Source organism: Mirounga leonina, unplaced genomic scaffold (genome assembly GCF_011800145.1).
Source record: "Mirounga leonina isolate KUSES-001 unplaced genomic scaffold, KU_Mleo_1.0 Mir_94, whole genome shotgun sequence".
NCBI classification, from domain to species: Eukaryota; Metazoa; Chordata; class Mammalia; order Carnivora; family Phocidae; genus Mirounga; species Mirounga leonina.
In genome coordinates this window covers 5,077,792-5,096,684 of record NW_023270855.1, presented here as the reverse complement: position 1 = coordinate 5,096,684, position 18,893 = coordinate 5,077,792, and the positions used below count along the sequence as shown (strand labels likewise).

The following is an 18,893-nucleotide window of genomic DNA, read 5'->3' as shown; positions in this document are numbered from 1 at the left end:
TACTGCATGTCGCCAGTCTGGGCAAAGATCCACACTCAAAGCTCCAAGTTCCATTCCTACTAAATGAGTATCTCTTTCGCACCATTGTAAAGTTGAAAAATCATGAAGTCTAACCATTGTAAGTCTGGGACCGTCTGTATATTTGTCTGCTGATCGCTGAATGGTCACTGTTAGCAGGTCTGTGGGTCATAATGGCTGCATTTCTGGAATCACCAGAAAAATACTTAGACTACTAGAAATGGTGTTAATGAAACCCAGCCCTGAGCTGCAGATGTAGCCATTACCCATCCTGTGTATGGAGTTCATGACCTGATAACTCATTTTTGTAAATGCTTTTTCCTTCCTTCATTTTTGAAGTGAGCCCTGGCAGTACCATTTGCTAGTATCTTTCATCACCTGGCAGAGAGAGAATGTAGCCACCAGTTCCTTTCCTCTGCCTTGGTAAACTCACTGGCTTATGTCCTGGAAGGCCTTGCTCCCTGCAAAAACATCCTGTCAAAAGTTCTGCCCTCACTTTTTTTCCTTCCTGCAAGATTTACTGCTTGTAAAGGAGGTTTGTAAATCAGGAAATTGATAACAACAATAAAAACAAACAAAAAAACACTGCATATTTCCAACTGTACATTTAAAAAAAAATTTTTTTTAAGTAGGCTCCACACCCAATGTGGGGCCTGAACTCACAACCCAGAGATTGAGTTGCATGCTCTACCGACTGAGCCAGCCAGGTGCCCCGGAAATTGTACATTTAAAATACGTCTCTGTTGATGCAGTATAACTGTTTTGTACCTTGAGAGCACCGCTCACCTCTTTTGTTTTGTTCTTAGAAATTACGACTTTGCATGGAGAAAGTTGACCAAAAAGCTCCCGAATACATCAGGATGGCAGCATCATTAAAGTAAGCTATTCCTCAGTTTTTCTCATTCAGTGACGATTGTTTGTGGGCACTTTAGCGTAGCTCCTCAGTAGCTGAAAATGAAAATCTTAATTCTGGCTGCTTTTCTTCTGTGACCAACTGTGGAGAGTCTTTATCATGTCTGTATTTCTGTGTGGCACGTGTTACAGTCCTCTGGTAGCCATGTTCAAGGGGCCCCAGTTCTGATGGAGCAGGTTAGGGAAGGGCCTCAGACAGTAGGCACCGCTGCCGAGTGTGGCCTCTGGAGGTGAGCAAGGACAGTGTGCCTCAGGTGCCTGCCCCGGGGCGGGAGAGGGGGGCTACTGCTTCAGGCTTAGAGCAGGCATTTCCTTTAGAACAGGGGTTGGCACACCTCAGCCCATGGGCCAAATCTAACCTGCCATCTGTTTCTTTTTTTAACTAAAATATAACTTACACACCAAAAAAGTTAATAATTTACACACCCTTTTAATGTGTACAGGTCAGTGGTTCTTCACAGAGTCATTCAACCGTCATTGCTGTCTTAATTCCAAACCATTTTTATAACCAGAGAAACCCCACCCCCATTACTAGTCATTGCGTATTTCCCCTCTCCCTGGTGACCACTGGTCTGCTTTCTGTCTATGGATTCACCTCTTTGGGACATTTCATATAAATACATGATCCTTTGTGTCTGGTTTCTTTCACATAGTGTAGTGTTTTCAAGATTCACCCTTGTGGCAGCACGTGTTAGCGTTCCATTCCACTTGTGCAAATGCATTGTATGGATAGACCACATTTTGTGTACCCATTAGTCCGTTGATGAACATTTGGGTTTTTCCACTTCTGGCTATTATGAATAATGCTTCAGTGAATATTCCTGTATAAGTTTTTTTGTGGACATACAATTTTATTTCTTTTGGGTTTATACCTAGGTGTGGAGTCACTGGGTCATATGGTAACTCTAGATTTTAAATTTTCTGAGGCACTGCCAGACTGGTTTCCAAAATGACTGCACCACTTTACATTTCCGCCAGCAATGCATGTGCGTTTCAGTTTCTCCATATCCTTGCCAATGCTTGTTATTGCCATTTTTTTAATGAATAAAATTTTACTGGTGCATAGCCATGCCCATTTGTTTGATTTTAACTGCAAACTACAACTACAGCAGCAGAGTTGAACATTTGTGACAGAGACTATCTGGCCTGCAAAGCTAAAAATATTATTATCTGGTCCTTTGCAGAAAAAATATGCTGACACTCTCTTAAGAGCATTGCTCCTTCTGCAGGTTAGTGATACGTGAGCTAGAATTTGAAGTGCTACCACTAGAATCAGATCGCAGCAAGTCTTTTCCCAATCTGCAGAAAAACAGTTGTGTGCTCTCTATGTGAGGATTATCGGCCTTTGTCTTAAGCCTGTATTGCCCACCTGCCACCTTTGTAGTGATGCATGTGGAATTAAATGTGCCTTGTTTAGAACAAACCTGTATTTTTATTTGCCCATTTACTGTGGCAATGTGTTATATTGTCTCCACAAAACAAAGCTTGGGGCACCTGTCTGGCTCAGTCAGTAGAGCATGTGACTCTTAATCTCAGGGTCATGAGTTCAAGCCCCATGTTGGGCATGGAGCCTACTTAAAAACAAACAAAAAACACAAAGCTTGGCTTTTCCTTCATGATGGCAGTGACCACATTCTAAGTCTATGATGTGAATCTCACATGAAAAGAAAATGAACTTTTTCATTTACATGGTCCTTAAGGAGTTTCCTAACTTAGGAGTCTGTAAATGTCTGACTTACAAAATATGAACGGCTAAACATGGTTGGTCTGTGGCAAAACACCCCTTCTCTTGCATGTCTCCCTGCCTCTACTCTTGTTCTGGGGCTCTTCTTCCAGTTCCTGTTCCCTCCCCCAGTGTATGCCAGCCCATGGGGAGGGGAAAGAGGTGGGAAGGGAACAGAAAAGAGGTAGGGAAACCATTGTAGACCACCCATTTCCTCCAATCCTAGCAACTGGGTGTCTGCAGCCCCTGGCAGCAGACCGGATAAGGGGAGGACACCCTGTTTCTCCAGCCCTCTCAGCCACAACAGTCCTAGGGCCTCTCTTCCCTTATATTTGCACTTTCTATACCCCGTTCTTCCTCTTTTCATTCCAAGAGCACTGGTTCTGAAAAACAGGAGGAAAGGACACGTTTTCTTTTCTACCTGCAGTTCACTGAGCAATAATTTCAATCAATGGAGCATATAGCCTCCCTGTGAGTAGGCTGGGAGAAGCAGCTCAAGTGCTTCTGATATCTACCTCCCCTAAATGGAGAATCCTTGGCTTGTAGCACCTGTCTCATGTTCTTTTCCTACCTGGAACTTACTGGAATCAACATCCCTCCTCCCACCTGTGCCCACTGGTCTGAAATTAGAGCAGGACTATCTTCTTCCTGGATGTCAGCAAGGAGAACTGTGTTCCTGGCAGTCTGAGCTGGCACTCAACTTTCCCTCATGACGTCGTTACCCAGGGGGCTCCTTCCCCTGAGTCTGTTGTTTTTCTTGCTTTGTGCCTCAGACGCAGCTGTGGGTCACTGGGCCTCCCCATCCAGCTGGGAAACTACCATCGCTGAGCACATTTCCAGATGTCTAACTCCTACTCGCTCTCCAAAGACTGGTTCTAAAGGGCTTTGAGCACATTTTCCCCCCTCATTCACTCTGTGGGTATTTACTGAACACTAGTTATGTGCCAATACTATTTGAGGTACTGGGGATGTAGCAATGAACAGTGCAGACTGTGTCCACTGCCCTGGAGCTTCATTACCATGGGAGCACAGCCATAATCAAGTGAACAAATCATGAGCAAGATAACTCCAGACGTGATAGGGACTCTGTGGGGAATATGTGTGGTTGAGACTGAGACCAGGGGTGGGGGTTGGGGGGGAGGGTGCTTTCAGATTTGAGCCAACCGTGTTATTTTCCATGTGACTTGGAGATATCAAGACAAAGTGCAAGCATTCCTAATTCTGGTCTGATGTTCTTTTTGCAAACTATGCGGTTTGAGATGATGAAGCCAACATCCAATAGGATCCTCCAATTACAGCACACACCAAGATTTTTCCAGCTAGGGCTGTCTTGTAGATGGTAAACCAGGTCAGCGCAGCAGTCCTTTCTGCTTATTTAACTTAAATTGCTGATGCCTCAGGAAGGGAGCCGAGTGGCCGTTGCTGAGGCTGCATTAACAGCTGCAAGATCTTCTGAAGTGTTTTTCTTTTCAGTGAGCACTGACGAAGCTTGGCCATGTGCTAGTTACTGAGGATAAAAATGATAAGCCATCATCATTGCCCTTGCATTTCAGGCCTGACGGGGTGACACACTTGTAAATGAACAGTTCTAAGATCACATAATAACTGCTGCTGTTCCTCTGAGTTAAGTGGAATGAAGCCATCTCTGACCTTCCCTGCAGCCCCCTGCTCCACCCTGGGCAGTTATCCCCTGTCTCCTCCCTGCTTGATTTGGTGTCAAAGTGCTTTTCTCATGTAGGGAGCAATTGTTAATGAGGCCCAGGAGCATTGGCAATCGATACGATGCTGTGCTGGGTATTGCTAGGTGTTGGGGTTTCCTTGGTCAGCTTTCTCATTGTTCCTGTTCTCCCTGGGGGTAGTGTTTGAGTGAGAAAAGCCAGCTGCTTTCTCCTGGGATATAGGGTAACCAGCTTATTTAGTAAACCACTTCATATGTCTTACTAGGTATAGTGAAATTGTTTAGGGAAAGTAGGTTGAAGTAGTTCATTTGCATTTATCTTGGTGATGAGCGTAAGAGCTAGTCCTTAAAGGCCTAGGCACAAATCTGCTCCTGTGGCGTCTGCAAATTAAAAGCAGCTTCCAGTTGATTAGCACTTAAAGGAATGAGCCCTGCATTATATACAAGAGTGTGAAATAATACCACTTGGAGAGAATTAGCTGTGTCTCCCTTTGTAAGACCCTAAACCTTTAGAGGTGAAACTTGAATCAAACATTTCCGTGATTTTTCCTTAGTGCTGGGGAGACAACCTACAGCCTGGAACATGCCAGTGACCTTCGAGTGGAAGTGCAGAAAGTGTACGAGCTCATAGATGCTTTAAGGTAAGGCCTGTTAGGTGATGTCTGACTTGCTGCCTTGAGTGGAGGAGATGCGGTTTCAGTGGGGCGGGAGGGTGGCTGTCGGGCCCGAGCTTACCCAGAGTCCTGGTGACAGAGAGTACGTGTGAGGAACAGGCTGAGGTAGGTGCCGGCTCTGGCACTCATCACATCTCAGTAACTTGGTTAAGATTTCTAATGTTCATCATTATTAAAGAAGTAGGAACTGATTATTGACACCATCTTTGTACCAGCCATTGGTTGTATCCACATCTCATTTATTCAACCAAGTTAGCCGGGTGGTGGGGATTAATACCCTTACTTTGTAGGTGAGAAGATGCATCACAGCTAGCAAAGCGGTGGAGCCAGGATAGAAACTCAGATTTTTTCTTCAAGTCAACAGCGGCTTTTTAACCATGGACTGGCTGTTGGGGTTAAATCAGCCCTTTGAGGTATAGAAAGCATAGTGATTCAGAGGGAGAACTGAGATGAGGAGGCCTTGTCCATCCATCTGTGCAGGACTAACTATGTAATTTGTGGGACCTAGGGTAAAATGAAAAAGCAAGAATTATTAAGAATTTTAAGATGTGGGTCTTGGAGTGGCTGTGGCCTCCTGCTGCCCAGTGTTGCCCCCAGCACTGTCCACAAACCCCCTGGCCCAGTTTCAGCTTGTGTACCAGCCTGGCAAAGCCAGTTGCTTCCTGCCTTTCCCACCTCAGCCCACTCCAGGGGCCCGGGGAGTCCCTCACTGGCCCCCCAGGCCCTGCTCCCATTAAAAAAAAAAAAAGAATTTTAAGACAGTGACACCAGAATATTAAACCAGGCACGGGTCACTCACCCATGAAGTTGGCCCTGCATGTGTGGTCGGTTCCTCGATGGCTGAGTGTTGGTTAGACACCCTATGCTGTGTCAGGGGCTTTGGGTACAACCAGAGGGTAAGGAATGGGCTTTGCCTTCAAGGACATTCTGTGGAGTCTTTAACCTGCTTCCTCCGTGGATGGTCCTGGCACAAAAGCCCGGCAACTCAGAGATTTAACCCTTGTTTCTGGGGCTGGCAGCACCTGTTACATCGATGTGTTTGTTTCAATTCAGTAAGAAGATCTTAACCTTAGGCTTGAACCAGGACCCTCCACCACATCCAAACACTTTGCGGCTGCAGAGGATGATCAGATACTCAGCTACGCTGTTTGTGCAGGTAAAGCCATCCTGTCTCATTTCTCAAAGAAACGTCTCATTTGCTTCCCCTGCTTTTCTGCCTCTCAGAAGGCAGACCATGCCAATGGTTTGTTCTCTGTTTGTACATTTATTATTTTTTAAAATTGTAAATATAATTATGCCACATTTAGAGAAAAATCTGAATTACAGAGAAAAGTAAAAACTTCTTAATCCTTTGTCCCCAATACTATTACACATCATTCTGGTATATTTTCCTCCCTTTATTTTCATTTGCATTTGTTATATAAAGTAGTTATGATTAGTGCATAGTTACAAATTTATGTCTTCTCTTTTTAACACTGAATTTTATATCATAAGCACTTCTTACGTAGTCTTCATTTAAATAGTTACTATTTGAATGGCTGCAGAATACGACTTTCTGTGCACCATCCTTTATTTAATTATTCCCCTTTCATTGGGCATCTGATAGATTCTTGCTTTTTGCTAGTGTGAGTACAGCCTGACAGACATACTGATACATGCCATTTCTTCCTCAGGATAAGCTCCCAAGGGACTCTTCCTGGGCCATTGCTTGGGAGGAAACAGCTGATTGTTCATAGGCAGACTAACCCTGGGTGGTTAGAGCTGAGTTGCTTCTACCTAGAACACCCCTTGGGAGAGCCACAGTGAACCACATCTGGGCTTAATGACAGAGCGAGCTCTGTTTGGTTAGTTTTCCAACACCATGTTGCAGAGAATTAGGCCCCTTCTCCTTTTGACTAGTGTTGTATTCAGCAGTCACTCGGTGAGTGCCTACTGTGTACCAGGCAATGTGCTAGGTGCTGCGTGTCCTGACATGAACAAAAAGACATTCCTGTTCCCATAAAGCTTTTTTTTGGAAGGAGATAGACAAAAACCAACTACAATATAGAATTTCTAAGATGGTGAAAAGTGCTGTGGAGAAACCTAGAGCAGGGAAGGGGTAGCGGGGGTGTGGGGCTTGGATAGAATCTTACAAACAGACTTCATTAGGCTCATTTTCTTCCTAAAAGGATTTAAATACAAAATTGTCCATGACTCCCTACAGGAAAAGTTGCTGGGTTTGATGTCACTGCCAACCAGAGAACAGTTTGAGGAACTGAAAAAGAAAAGGAAACAGGAAATGGAGAGGAAGAGGATCCTGGAGAGACAGGCAAGTGAAACGCAGGGATGCTGGCGGCCTCTTGAGCCCAGAGGCCGCCCCAGGCTCCCAAGCGGCCCTCTTTGAGATCATGTTAAATCAGAACTCAGTGCTGTCTGGTTTGCATCTCTCTTCTGTTCGTTTCTGGCCTCTCCTCTGTAGACTCAGAATAGTTATTTTTCTTCCCAGGTCAGACCTATTTGCCTTTCAGAGATCGTGCTGATTTTTTCTCGTCCAGAATACCATGGAGGCTGCCAGTTCTCCCTGTAGCACAGGTTGCAGAGGACCCAGATACCAGGGAGCTCTTTGTAGAATGCTTTGGAATATGCAACACTAATCAAAATAATGTGCGCATTTAATATCGTGTGAGAGTCTAGTGTGGATGAGTGATACTAGACCTCAGAGGTTTAAGACAAGCCTATGGCCAGTGAATCTAAAATTGAGAAAATCTTATCCCTTAAGTTACTGTCATTAATTTAGTTTTTTTTTTTTTTTTAAGATTTTATTTATTTATTTGACAGAGAGAGATAGCGAGAGCAGGAACACAAGCAGGGGGAGTGGGAGAGGGAGAAGCAGGCTTCCCGCTGAGCAGGGAGCCCGATGCGGGGCTCCATCCCAGGACCCTGGGATCATGACCTGAGCCGAAGGCAGACGCTTAACGACTGAGCCACCCAGGCGCCCTGTCATTAATTTAGTTTTGAAAATCAGGCTCTGTCCCTTCTTTCCCCTAAAACCAAAAGCATGATTTGACTTAGCAGTTGGATACCTTAGTCCTGAGGTGGGCATTTGGAGTCTCATCAGCACAGGGACAGTGGGACTGTAGGGGTGGCTGATGGTGTGGCTGCTGTTGGCCTGGTGACTGTATTTCTTCTCTTTGGCTTTGGTGTCTCCCCAGGTTGTCCTGGAATCCCAGCAACGGTTTGAGGAAAGGCAGAGTGACCTGGCGTCTCGTGCGGCCAACGGGGAGGTGGTGTCCCTTCGAGGGGGACCTGCCCCCCTGAGAAAGGCTGAGGGCTGGCTCCCGCTGTCAGGAAGTCTGGGGCAGAGTGAAGACTCGGACCCCCTCCTCCAGCAGATCCACAACATCACATCATTTATTAGGCAGGCCAAGGCTGCCGGGCGGACAGACGAAGTGCGCACACTGCAGGAAAACCTGCGGCAGTTGCAGGATGAGTATGACCAGCAGCAGACGGAGAAGGCCATTGAGCTGTCCCGGAGGCAGGCCGAGGAGGAGGACCTGCAGCGAGAACAGCTGCAGAGGCTTTGTGAACGGGAGTGGGAACGAGAGAGGGAGCAATTCCGGGCCGCGTCCCTACATACACGGACTCGGTCCCTGGACTTCCGAGAAATCAGGCCTTTTCAGCTGGAGCCTGGCAGGGAGCCTCGTACCCACCTTGCTTATGCTTTGGATCTAGGCTCTTCCTCAGTTCAGAGCAGTGCAGCTGCGGAGCCCCCTGCGCCCAGCTCAGCTCTCGAGCCAGCCAGAGTGTGGTCTGGACCCCCAGCCCTTGGCCAGGAATTCTTCCCCCAGAGCATGATTTCACAGCAAAATGAGCTGGCCTCCCTAAACCCCTTCTATGAGGAAGACCCCTCCAGCCCCACAGCAGGGGGCACTACCAGCCCTCCTGCCGCAGAGCATTCCTTTGGCCCTTCAGTCTCCATCCTCAAAGAATACAATCCTTTTGAGGAAGAAGAGGAGGAGGCTGTCGCAGGGAATCCCTTCACTAACCCAGATAGTCCAGCGCCCAACCCCTTTGATGAGGAAGATGAGCATCCCCACCAGAGGCCCTCAAGCCCTCCTGTTCCTGGTAACCCCTTTGAGATGGACAGTGACAGTGGGCCAGAGGGCGAGGAGCCCATAGAGGAGGAGCTCCTCCTCCAGCAGATTGATAACATCAAGGCGTACATTTTTGATGCCAAGCAGTGTGGCCGCCTGGATGAGGTGGAAGTGCTGACAGAGAACCTGAGGGAGCTGAAGCGCACCCTGGCCAAACAGAAGGGGGGCACCGACTGACCCCACTGACTGGACGGGGCATCTTTGGGCCCAGGGCCTGGCAGGAGCCTGTGGAGCAGGACAGGGCTGGTGGGCCCAATGGGGAAGGAGGAAGGGTGACAACTAAGATGCACACAGGTTAGGGCAGGGAATCTGCTGTTTCGTGCTGTGCACTTGGAGGTTTTTCCACTACAGTTGAATAATAAAGTGGAAACCAGAACAGGAAGAATCAGCATTCATTTGCTGTATTTCCTGGGGTTTTTAAAAAATATTTTTTGTTTTTGTTTTTTTGAATCGGGTTTTCCCTTTAGAAGGGATTTTAAATTTTCATTACTGAGTAGAACTAAAGGCAGTTCTCTTGGGCAGCCCTCGTGTGTCCACTTGCTCCTGCCTAGTCTTTGGTCTTGATGCAGTATTATAGGGCACTTTCTTTGGCCAAGACAGACTCGATGGATTCCTTTAAACCTTACTCTGGTCTGACAGAAGTCTGTCCCCCTAGGCTGTGGGTTCTTTCACCTGGGGCTTCCTCTACCCTGCTGGGTACATCCCACCTGTGCGGCAGAAGGGGGAGCTACTGCTATGAAGCCAGTAGTTTAGACCCAGGAGAGCCCAGCACCTCTTTTTAAGAGGGGGTGATGGGGGGGTGATGTTTTACCAGGGCATTTCCCTGTCAGTTTAAGTCCTTGTTTGTCTCTTTCAGGAGGCTAAACGTCAGTGCAGGGGGATCACTGGGTCTGACCATGGTCTATTTAGAAAATAGGAGTGGTGAACTTTTCGGATGACGGAGGCAGTAGTATTTGGGAGCAGAGTTGTCTACCCAAATGTTGCTCTGAATGACTGATGGAACAATTGTCTGTCCCCAGCAAAAGCTCCCTCTAGAACTTTGGTGAAATTACTCTGACTTGGGCTTTTTCAGAGGGCCCAGTCTATAATTTAGGATTGGTAATCAGGAAGCTTTTGTGGAACATTGCCAGGAGAATGGAAGCTTCCCTGAGTCAAAAGATAAAATGATTTTCAGGGCTAGTTGATTAGCCTTCTTCCCTTTTGGTTCATCCTGTCCTGACCGGGGGCACCAGTGGGGTATTTTCCTACCAATGTTTAGTATTAAGAAATGGAAGTGTTTGAAGAGGCACAATCCAGGATCATTCCAGTAGCACCGCAGTACTTGAACTCTTCATCAATTAAGGGCAAAAAGGGAAATTGTTAATTTAGCTCTGGTGCTTTAACTGATGTCTGACATCATGATACTCAAGTGTGCTCAGCTCTAGGTAGAGTTCCTGCAATTAGGGGTTTCTGATTAAAGAACAATAACTGACCACTAGTCACTTTATACCCCTTAACTAACTATGGGTCATCCTTTCACTGATTACTGGTGTGAGAGCTGAGATTCATTTTGTTACCTTCTGGGAAGACCCTTGTTGGTCTTGAGAATGTTTGAAGAACTGTGGTGTAAAGGTAGTCTGTATTTTTGTTGACACTATTCACATTTCTTTGGCATCTGTTGGATCTTTGGGCTGAAAGAAAAGATTTTGCATAGGGGTGTGGGAATGGGATATGGGTGGAGGGTGTGTGGAGGATGCTTTGCGTTGGGGTTCTGTTCACAAAGGAATATGAGTGGATTACTAATGTCAACCAAGTTCCCAGCCTTGTTGATTATTGTGGTTGGGAAGTTGACAACCAGGTATCTAAAGTATTGCCTGGTAAGGCATCTTTCTTCCTTCTCATGCCCTTCCTGCTGTCGTTGTGGAGGGTTTCGTGGCTGGCTGGCATGCTTCCTACTGCTAGTCTGTCATTGCTCTCTGATTGAAGAGGACGACACTCTGCACCAAAAAGCAGGTAGTTCCGGAAGCTAAATGCTGCTTTCCATCATAAATACTTTTCTCATGAGAATATATCTCTTCATTAGCTAGTGATTTCAATTCAGACTAGTTTACTGAACATACCTTTTCCTGAAGTCAACCCAGGTAGCAATCTGTAAGTAACTAAGAGCATTAAGAACCACACATATAAGAAACATTATTTTTAAACTTAAAACAAAAAACACTGAATATACTAAACCAAACTAAAACCTTCTGATGTGATTGAATTCTTCCATGGGTGTATTCTTCCATGAATTCTTCCATGGCTATATTCTCCTATAGTCATAGGCCTGACTGGAATTAGAATTCTCTATCCCTAACATTTCCCAGAATTCACACAGCACAAAGTTGGATTTACAGAGATGGGTTATCGTCAGGGTAGATAAAGATGGCCTATGAATTGCAGCCACAGCTTCAAGTGCTTACCTGATGTGAGTATTTCACTCTTCCTGCAGTCCTTCAAGGCAAACAGCTCCATCTCACGAGAAAATGAGCAAGTTCCTGATGCAGCATTGGCAAATATCCCTAGGCCTAGGTCATGTATGGAAGAGACTTTGGGAATTCAGGCATCAAATGAAGTTGGCTTTTCTTTTTTACGCCTTGTTTGTATTTTTCCATGTCTAATACACTAAGGACACTTACTCATTGTACTTGCAGCTCAATGTGTCTTTGCTGTTCGGATACTAAAGTGTACTTCGGAGTCATCATGTACCAGGTGGTAGGTTGGACATAAATTGGCATAATTAGGCCTTGGTACTCAGAGAAGCTGGTCTCTTTACCAGGTCACAGACTATCGAAGCAGATTGTACTGGTCATCTGACAATGACAGCTTGAGGGTCATTGTTTGCATGCACTACTCTGGGGCCTTGTATTGGAACCTTTTTTAAAAAATAAACTAACATGTTAGTGGTTGGGTGTATGTGTGTGTATGTGCATGTGTGTTGAAAGAGAATTACCAGATAACATCTCTGGCCCCTCCCTTTCTTGATTATCATCTGAATATCAGAAGATAGCCCCAGCTCCTATGTTAACTGTGTGGTTGAGGCCTCTGGACAAAAGGTCACTAGGCTGTTAATGGGGTAAATGTGGGTTCCACTTCTGCCCTTATCCCCAGTTATTCCTGCAGTGTTGATCAGATGAATTGTTTCACACCAGAGTAGTGCAAGACCTTTTAACGATCCTATCAACCTCATTTCAGGCTAGAAGAAACTGAGGCTCAGAGAGGTTGAGGAACCTTACAGCTGCCATTTGTGCCAGGCTGTGCGACCTTTTCACATATTCCCCTTTTAGCTCTGCCAGCAGGCCTGTGCGGTAGTTACTCGGGTATTTATCTGGCAGATAAACAGGTTGAGAGAGGTTAGCCTGGCAGGGGGTCACACAGCCTGTCAGTGGTAGAATAAGGATTTAAAGCCTGGGCTGCCTGACTCGCTTTGCCCTAAGTAGCAAGAGGGGTTCCACCTGGGTCAGGCACAGCGGGAGTGCCCAAGCACTGTGGCCTGTGTTGTATATGGACACTCATGTTTCTAATGTGGGAAGGGACATTTCATCCATAGGAAGTGCCTTCTGTGGACTTTAAGATCAAAACTTCTGCCTGAAACTCTTCAGCAGCCTAGCACAGTTTTTAAAATACTTCAGAGAGGGAAATAAACACCCCACTTCAGAAGGGACTTCTGATTTCAGGTCAGGCACACAAGGAGTTTTGAAGTTGTCACTCCTGTCCTTACATCAAGAGAAAGCTGGACAAAGAAAATCAATGACTCTCCTTGGACGCATCAGAGAACTGAGTGCAGGGCAAACTGCTGCCTTGAAATCTGGAGAGTCACCTGGAGCAGAAGCCACTGGAGCCATAGCTGGTAGGAACACTGTTGGAATGTGGGAGGCTGAGTGTGGACCAGCACTGGATAGTAAGGAACTCCTGGGGGCCACAGCCCAAGGGACACCACGCACACCTTTATGGTTTTACCTCCAGGAACCCCACCTGGTTTTCACAGCTAATTGCTGAGAAAGATTCCCTGGTGGCTCTGGCAGGGGAAGGGGAAGAGTAATCTTTGTAAAATAAACTCTGAGCATTCCTCAGGGGAAAAGACTGTACCAAAGTCTAATCCTACCCAGGGAAGGACGTTTCTGAGCTGAAACCAACAGTGGGATGCTTAACTGACTGCACCACCTAGATGCCCCAACTCACACACGTTGGCACTAAATGTATATGGGGTTTTCCCACACCAACCAATTCTTTGACACCAGCTGCGTGTCCTACAAATTCAACTCTGTTCTGACACTATCTGGAGTTAGCACCTGATCCCACACATTAAGGGCTCAGTGCCACAAGACTGCCCCCTACTTCAGATGCCAATGACAAGTGTAAGTCTCTGGTACTTCTAGCTCACAGGCTATAAGCCAGGGTTCCCACAAGCCTCTCCCTGAGTTTGATAATTTGCTATAATGGCTTGCTAGATTACTGGTTAATTATAAAAGAATACAATTTAGGAACAACTAGATAGAAGAGATGCATAGGGCAAGATATAGAATACAGGGCATAGAGCTTCCATGCCCTCTGCACCACTCTCCCTGCACTATCACTGATGTGTTCATCCTCCTAGAAGCTCTCCCAACCCCTTTGGTTAGGGTATTTTTTAAAAAAGATTTTATTTATTAGAGAGAGAGAGAACAAGCAGGGGTGCAGCAGAGGGAGGGGGAGAAGCAGGCTCTCTGCTGAGCAAGGAGCCCGATGCGGGACTCGATCCTAGGACTCTGGGACCATGACCTGAGCCGAAGGCGGATGCTTAACCGACTGGCTGAGCCGCCCAGATGCCCATGGTTAGGGTATTTTTAATGGAGGCTTCATTACATAGGCATGATTGATTAAAATCATTGGCCATTTGTGATTAACTCAACCTCCAGCCCCTTTCCCCTCCCCAGAGGTTAGGGGGCTGGGGCTGAAAATTCCAACTAATCATCTGTGGCAACCAATCCCCCATCCTTAGGGGGTTTCCAAAAGCCCCCTCATTTGCATTAACTGGTGTGGTTAAAGGGGGCTTATTATGATAACAAAAGATGCTCTTTTCATCTTTATCTCTCCAGAGCTAATTCAGGAACAGGGACAAAACCCAGATATTATGACAAAAAATGCTCCCAGGGGCACCTGGCCAGCTCAGTCAGTGGAGGATGTGAGTCTTGATCTCGGGGTTGTGAGTTTCAGCCCCACGTTGGGTATAGAGATTACTTAAAAATAAAATCTTAAAGAAATAAAAGATGCTCCTATATTATCATTAGGGAAATTACAAGGGTTTCATGAGTCAGGAAGAAAGACCACAAATATATATATATATAAATTATTTATTTATTATAATATCACAGAATGAGATTAAGAATATTTATTTTTTTATTATAATATCAGAGAATGAGATTAAGAATACCAGGGGCGCCTGGGTGGCTCAGTCGGTTAAGCCGCTGCCTTCGGCTCCGGTCATGATCCCTGGGTCCTGGGATCGAGCTCCGCATCGGGCTCCCTGCTCGGCGGAGAGCCTGCTTCTCCCTCTCCCTCTGTCTGCCGCTCTGCCTGCTTGTGCTCTCTATCTCTGTTAAAATAAATAAATAAAAATCTTAAAAAAAAAAAAGAAAGAAATACTTGTGAAGGTCACAGCCCAAAGACACAGGCCCACTAAATACTGAGATTTCATCGGATTATAGAATGCTTCCCACCCCCCCCCACACACACCTTACCACCACAAAGACACTAGAGGAATTTTTTTTTTATTCTTATGTTAATCCCCACACATTACATCATTAGTTTTAGATGAAGTGTTCCATGATTCATTGTTTGTGCATAACACCCAGTGCTCCATGCAGAATGTGCCCTCCTCAATACCCACCACCAGGCTAACCCATCCTCCCACCCCCCTCCCCGACACTAGAGGAATTTAAAGCCTCTGGACCTACAGCTACAGCAAACATTAAACACAACTCAACTCCTAGCCAGATTAACATAAATCCTCATTCTAGAGGTTCATTTACTTAAGTTCCTATTATCCAATACAGCCAATATTGTTGGGCCTTCAGCAAAAAATTTTAAGCATGCTAAAAGGCAATAAAAAAAAAAAAACACAGTTGATGAGACACAGCAAGCATCAGATTTCTATGACACAGATGTTGGAATTATCAGACAGGAAATTTAAAATAACTGATAAATATATTAAAGAGTCTCAAGATAAAAAATAGTATGCAAGAACATATGGGTAATGTAAGCAGAGATAAGAAAACTCTTAGAAATAGTCAACAGGAAATGTTAGCAAATCAAAAACACTAACAAATGAAGAATACCTTTAAAGGGCTCATCAACCAACTGGACACAACTGCGGAAAGAATCAGTGAGCTTGAAGATAGGTCAATAGAAACTTCCCTAACTGAAATGCTGAGAGAAAAGAATGAAAAACAAACCCAGAACAAAATATCCAAAAACAATGTGACAATTTCAAAAGATGTAATATATGTAACTGGAACACCAGAAGAAAAAAAAGAATGAAGAGAGAAGAAATATTTGAGGTAATGATGGCTGAGAACCTTCCAAAATTAATGACAGATCCTGGAAGCTCAGAGTAGGATCAATATCAAGTAGGATAAATATCAAATGTCTATACATAGGTATATCTTTTTTTTAAGATTATTTGAGAGAGGGGAGGGGAGTGGGAGGATGGGTTAGCCTGGTGATGGGTATTAAAGAGGGCACATTCTGCATGGAGCACTGGGTGTTACACACAATGAATCATGGAACACTACATCAAAAACTAATGATGTAATGTATGGTGACTAACATAACATAATAAAATAAAAAAAAAAAGATTATTTGAGAGAAAGTGTGCTTGGGGGAGGGGCAGAGGAAGAGGGGAATCTCAAGCAGACTCCCCGCTGAGAACCAAGCCCCACTCAGGGTTGAGATATCTGGACCCTGAGACGGTGACCTCAGTGGAAACCAAGAGGCTGAGGCTTAACATTCCCGGCCACCCAGGCGCCCCATCTGTATGTAGGTATATCTTATTCAAACTGCATAAACCAGAGAAAATCTTGAAAGAAGCCAGAAGAAGAAAAAATCTTACAGAAAAGACAAAGAATTATAGCTGACTACTCCTCAGGAACATTCAAGAAAAGTGGAGTAATAAAGTGTTGAAAGAAAACCCCCATTCACCTAGAATTCTATAGCTGGCAAAATTATCCTTCAAAAGTGAAGGAGAAGTAAAAACTTTCTTAGATCAGTAAGCATACTTCAGAAATGCATCTCATCCACCTTTCGCTTATGAACAAATTGTGGTCCAGAGCTGTTAAGTGGGTGAACCAGGAAGGGGTAGTTTCCAAACTTGCCTTCCCCCCCCCTTTTGCAAATCAGTTTTTATAGTAAATGTTAGAAATTGTGCACTTGGAACACTTCATTTTGAATTCGGAGAAGTTGAGAGAGAAAAACTGACTTATTTGGGCGCCTGGGTGGCTCAGTCGTTGAGCATCTGCCTTTGGCTCAGGTCATGATCCCAGAGTCCTGGGATGGAGCCCTGCATCGGGCTCCCTGATCAGTGGGGAGCCTGCTTCTCCCTCTCCCACTCCCCCTGCTTGGGTTCCCTCTCTCGCTGTCTCTCTGTCAAATAAGTAAATAAAAATCTTAAAAAAAAAAAGAAAAACTTACTTGAGGTTGAAGAGCAAGTTAGTAGCCCACTTGGCATCTGAACGCAGCTCTTCTTGGTTTATTTCCAACTGTAATTCTGTTGTTTGACTGAGTTTGAGTCTATTTAAAAATATTTTCCCTTGCGGGGTGGGGGTGGGGAGAGGCTAATTTACAGAGTGTGAAAAGCATAAGTTCCGGGTGGGTGTTCTAAAGCGAAGGTGTACTAGCGGGATCCCCGCCCCAAACCCTAAGCCAACGCTGGCCGGGACTACAAGTTCCAAGCTGCTCCGCGGCGCGCGCGTGCGCTGCCCGCCGGGAGGCGTCTCCTGTGCGTCTGCGCGGGAAGTGGAAACCAGCGAGGAGGCGAAGCGGTGTGAGGTTCGTCGGGCCAGCAGCGTCGGCTGCTTTGGGTCTGTCCTCGCGGCTAAGCCCGCGGCCCGACCCCTCCGCCGCCATGCCCATGAAGGGCCGCTTCCCGATCCGCCGCACCCTCCAGTACCTGGGCCAGGGAGACGTAGTGTTCAAGGACTCAGTGAAGGTCATGACGGTGAACTACAACACGCACGGGGAGCTGGGCGAGGGCGCCAGGTCAGTCGGAGCCCTTGAGGCCGCCCCCAGGCCGCGCGGACGTACCCTGCTCGCTGTAATGACGTGGTAGTAACGCTGAGACCTGGAGCTGCTCTGGGTGCTACTTGATCCCGAGGCTGGCCTCCTGAGCTGGGTGCCATTGGCCCCATTTTACAGACGAGGAGACTGAGGACAGCAGGGCCGCGCTGTGCCAGGGGCAGTCGTGACTGAGGTCGGGGAGCGGAGGACAAGGGTCTCCCACCCCTTCCCCTTCCTCCCCGCTGGAGGACTAGGCTAACCCGGGGAGGCCGGAGTCTCCTTAACTACCTGTGCCTGGCCGGCGAGCAGTGGGGAGCAGCGGCGCACGTTCTGCTCTGGATGGAGCCAAGCCCCGAGGCCACGGACCCTGTTTAGGTCCCAGCTCTAACAACTGCTGGCTTTGGGCGAGTTGCTCCTTATTGTCCCAAACTGGCATGATACCTATGTCCAGAGCCGCTGTGGGATGTAGTGAAAGAAGTAACAGCTGCTAGCACTTACTGAGCCCTTCTGTGTGCGGCGTGCTTCTGAATGTTTGTCATGCATTGTCTCGTTTGATGTTTATAGAAGCCCCATGGTTATCCCTATTCTAGGGATGAAGAAACGCACAGAGATGTTAGTAACTTGCTTGCCCAGGGCACCACGCTGGCTGGTGAGTGGTGGTGAGCCGTAGCTGTGAACGGGCTTCTCCGCTGCAGGACTCGTCCCTCTCATAATTGATTATGTCAGCTGTGTAGCCCCAGGCTCCATACCCCCACCGCCGCCCCCCACCCCCACCCCCACCTTAAACTCCTTGGGGTGGCTTTTCAGCATGGAGCAGAGTGAGAGCTCCTTAAATGGAAGCTTAGAAAAGAAGTGTTTGAATTGAACCTTGAGGCAGCAGCGGTGCTTTGGGCTTTTCAGGTATTAAGTATAAATTTACTGATTGCCTACTGAATGCTTGGCCCCATGCTGTGAGCTGGGGATTCAACAGTGCCTAAGAAGAAGTCTTGTCCTTCAGAAGCTTTGGGACTGGGTGGATCAAAATGGGCTGGGGAAGTGCTCCCAGTAGGGTATGGTCCCCCCCTGGTGAGGGGCTTTTGCTGCACAGCTGTTCAGGATAGCCAGAAGCTACCTCCTAGCTATTTGTTGTCCACAGGTGAAGCCAAAAACTTGTAGCTGCTTGCATGGGAACAGGTGGGCTGATGGCTTCTGGAAGACCTGGGTCTAGGGGTGAATGGGCACCCGGATACTCCTTCATAACTCACTGTGCATCCCATCCGTCCACGCTAGGAATCAGCAGAGGTGGGGCAGTACCAGAAAGGAGGGAAGCAGTCTGGATGGGCCCGCTCAGATTGGGAAAATGTGCCCTGTCACCCAGGGGCCATTCACTGCTTGGCTACGGCTTAGTGGGCCCACGGAGAATTTCTGACTTGTCAAGAAGCCAGAAATTCAGATTTTTATATAAATCTCTGGTTTTTTAAATGATCAGTCTATCAGAATAGACC

General features: G+C 46.5%; 2 protein-coding genes across 4 annotated transcripts in view; both read left to right on the top strand.

Moving 5' to 3' along the window:
- Positions 1 to 12,068, top strand: part of RBSN (rabenosyn, RAB effector) — a 28,252-nt gene extending 16,184 nt beyond the window's left edge. For both annotated transcript variants that reach the window (XM_034996393.1, XM_034996392.1), the window contains 5 exons: positions 825 to 895; positions 4,886 to 4,972; positions 6,059 to 6,161; positions 7,209 to 7,313; positions 8,197 to 12,068. In XM_034996393.1, coding sequence (XP_034852284.1) covers positions 825 to 895; positions 4,886 to 4,972; positions 6,059 to 6,161; positions 7,209 to 7,313; positions 8,197 to 9,315 — 1,485 coding nt within the window. In that variant the 3' untranslated portion in view covers positions 9,316 to 12,068. The remainder of the gene's footprint in view (positions 1 to 824; positions 896 to 4,885; positions 4,973 to 6,058; positions 6,162 to 7,208; positions 7,314 to 8,196) is intronic.
- Positions 12,069 to 17,123: 5,055 nt separating this feature from the next.
- MRPS25 (mitochondrial ribosomal protein S25) overlaps positions 17,124 to 18,893 on the top strand; it is a 41,876-nt gene continuing 40,106 nt past the window's right edge. The window contains exon 1 of one of the 2 annotated variants that reach the window (XM_034997603.1): positions 17,124 to 17,391. In XM_034997603.1, the coding sequence (XP_034853494.1) occupies positions 17,258 to 17,391 (134 nt within the window). In that variant the 5' untranslated portion in view covers positions 17,124 to 17,257. The remainder of the gene's footprint in view (positions 17,392 to 18,893) is intronic. The other variant, XM_034997602.1, reaches the window with a different exon arrangement.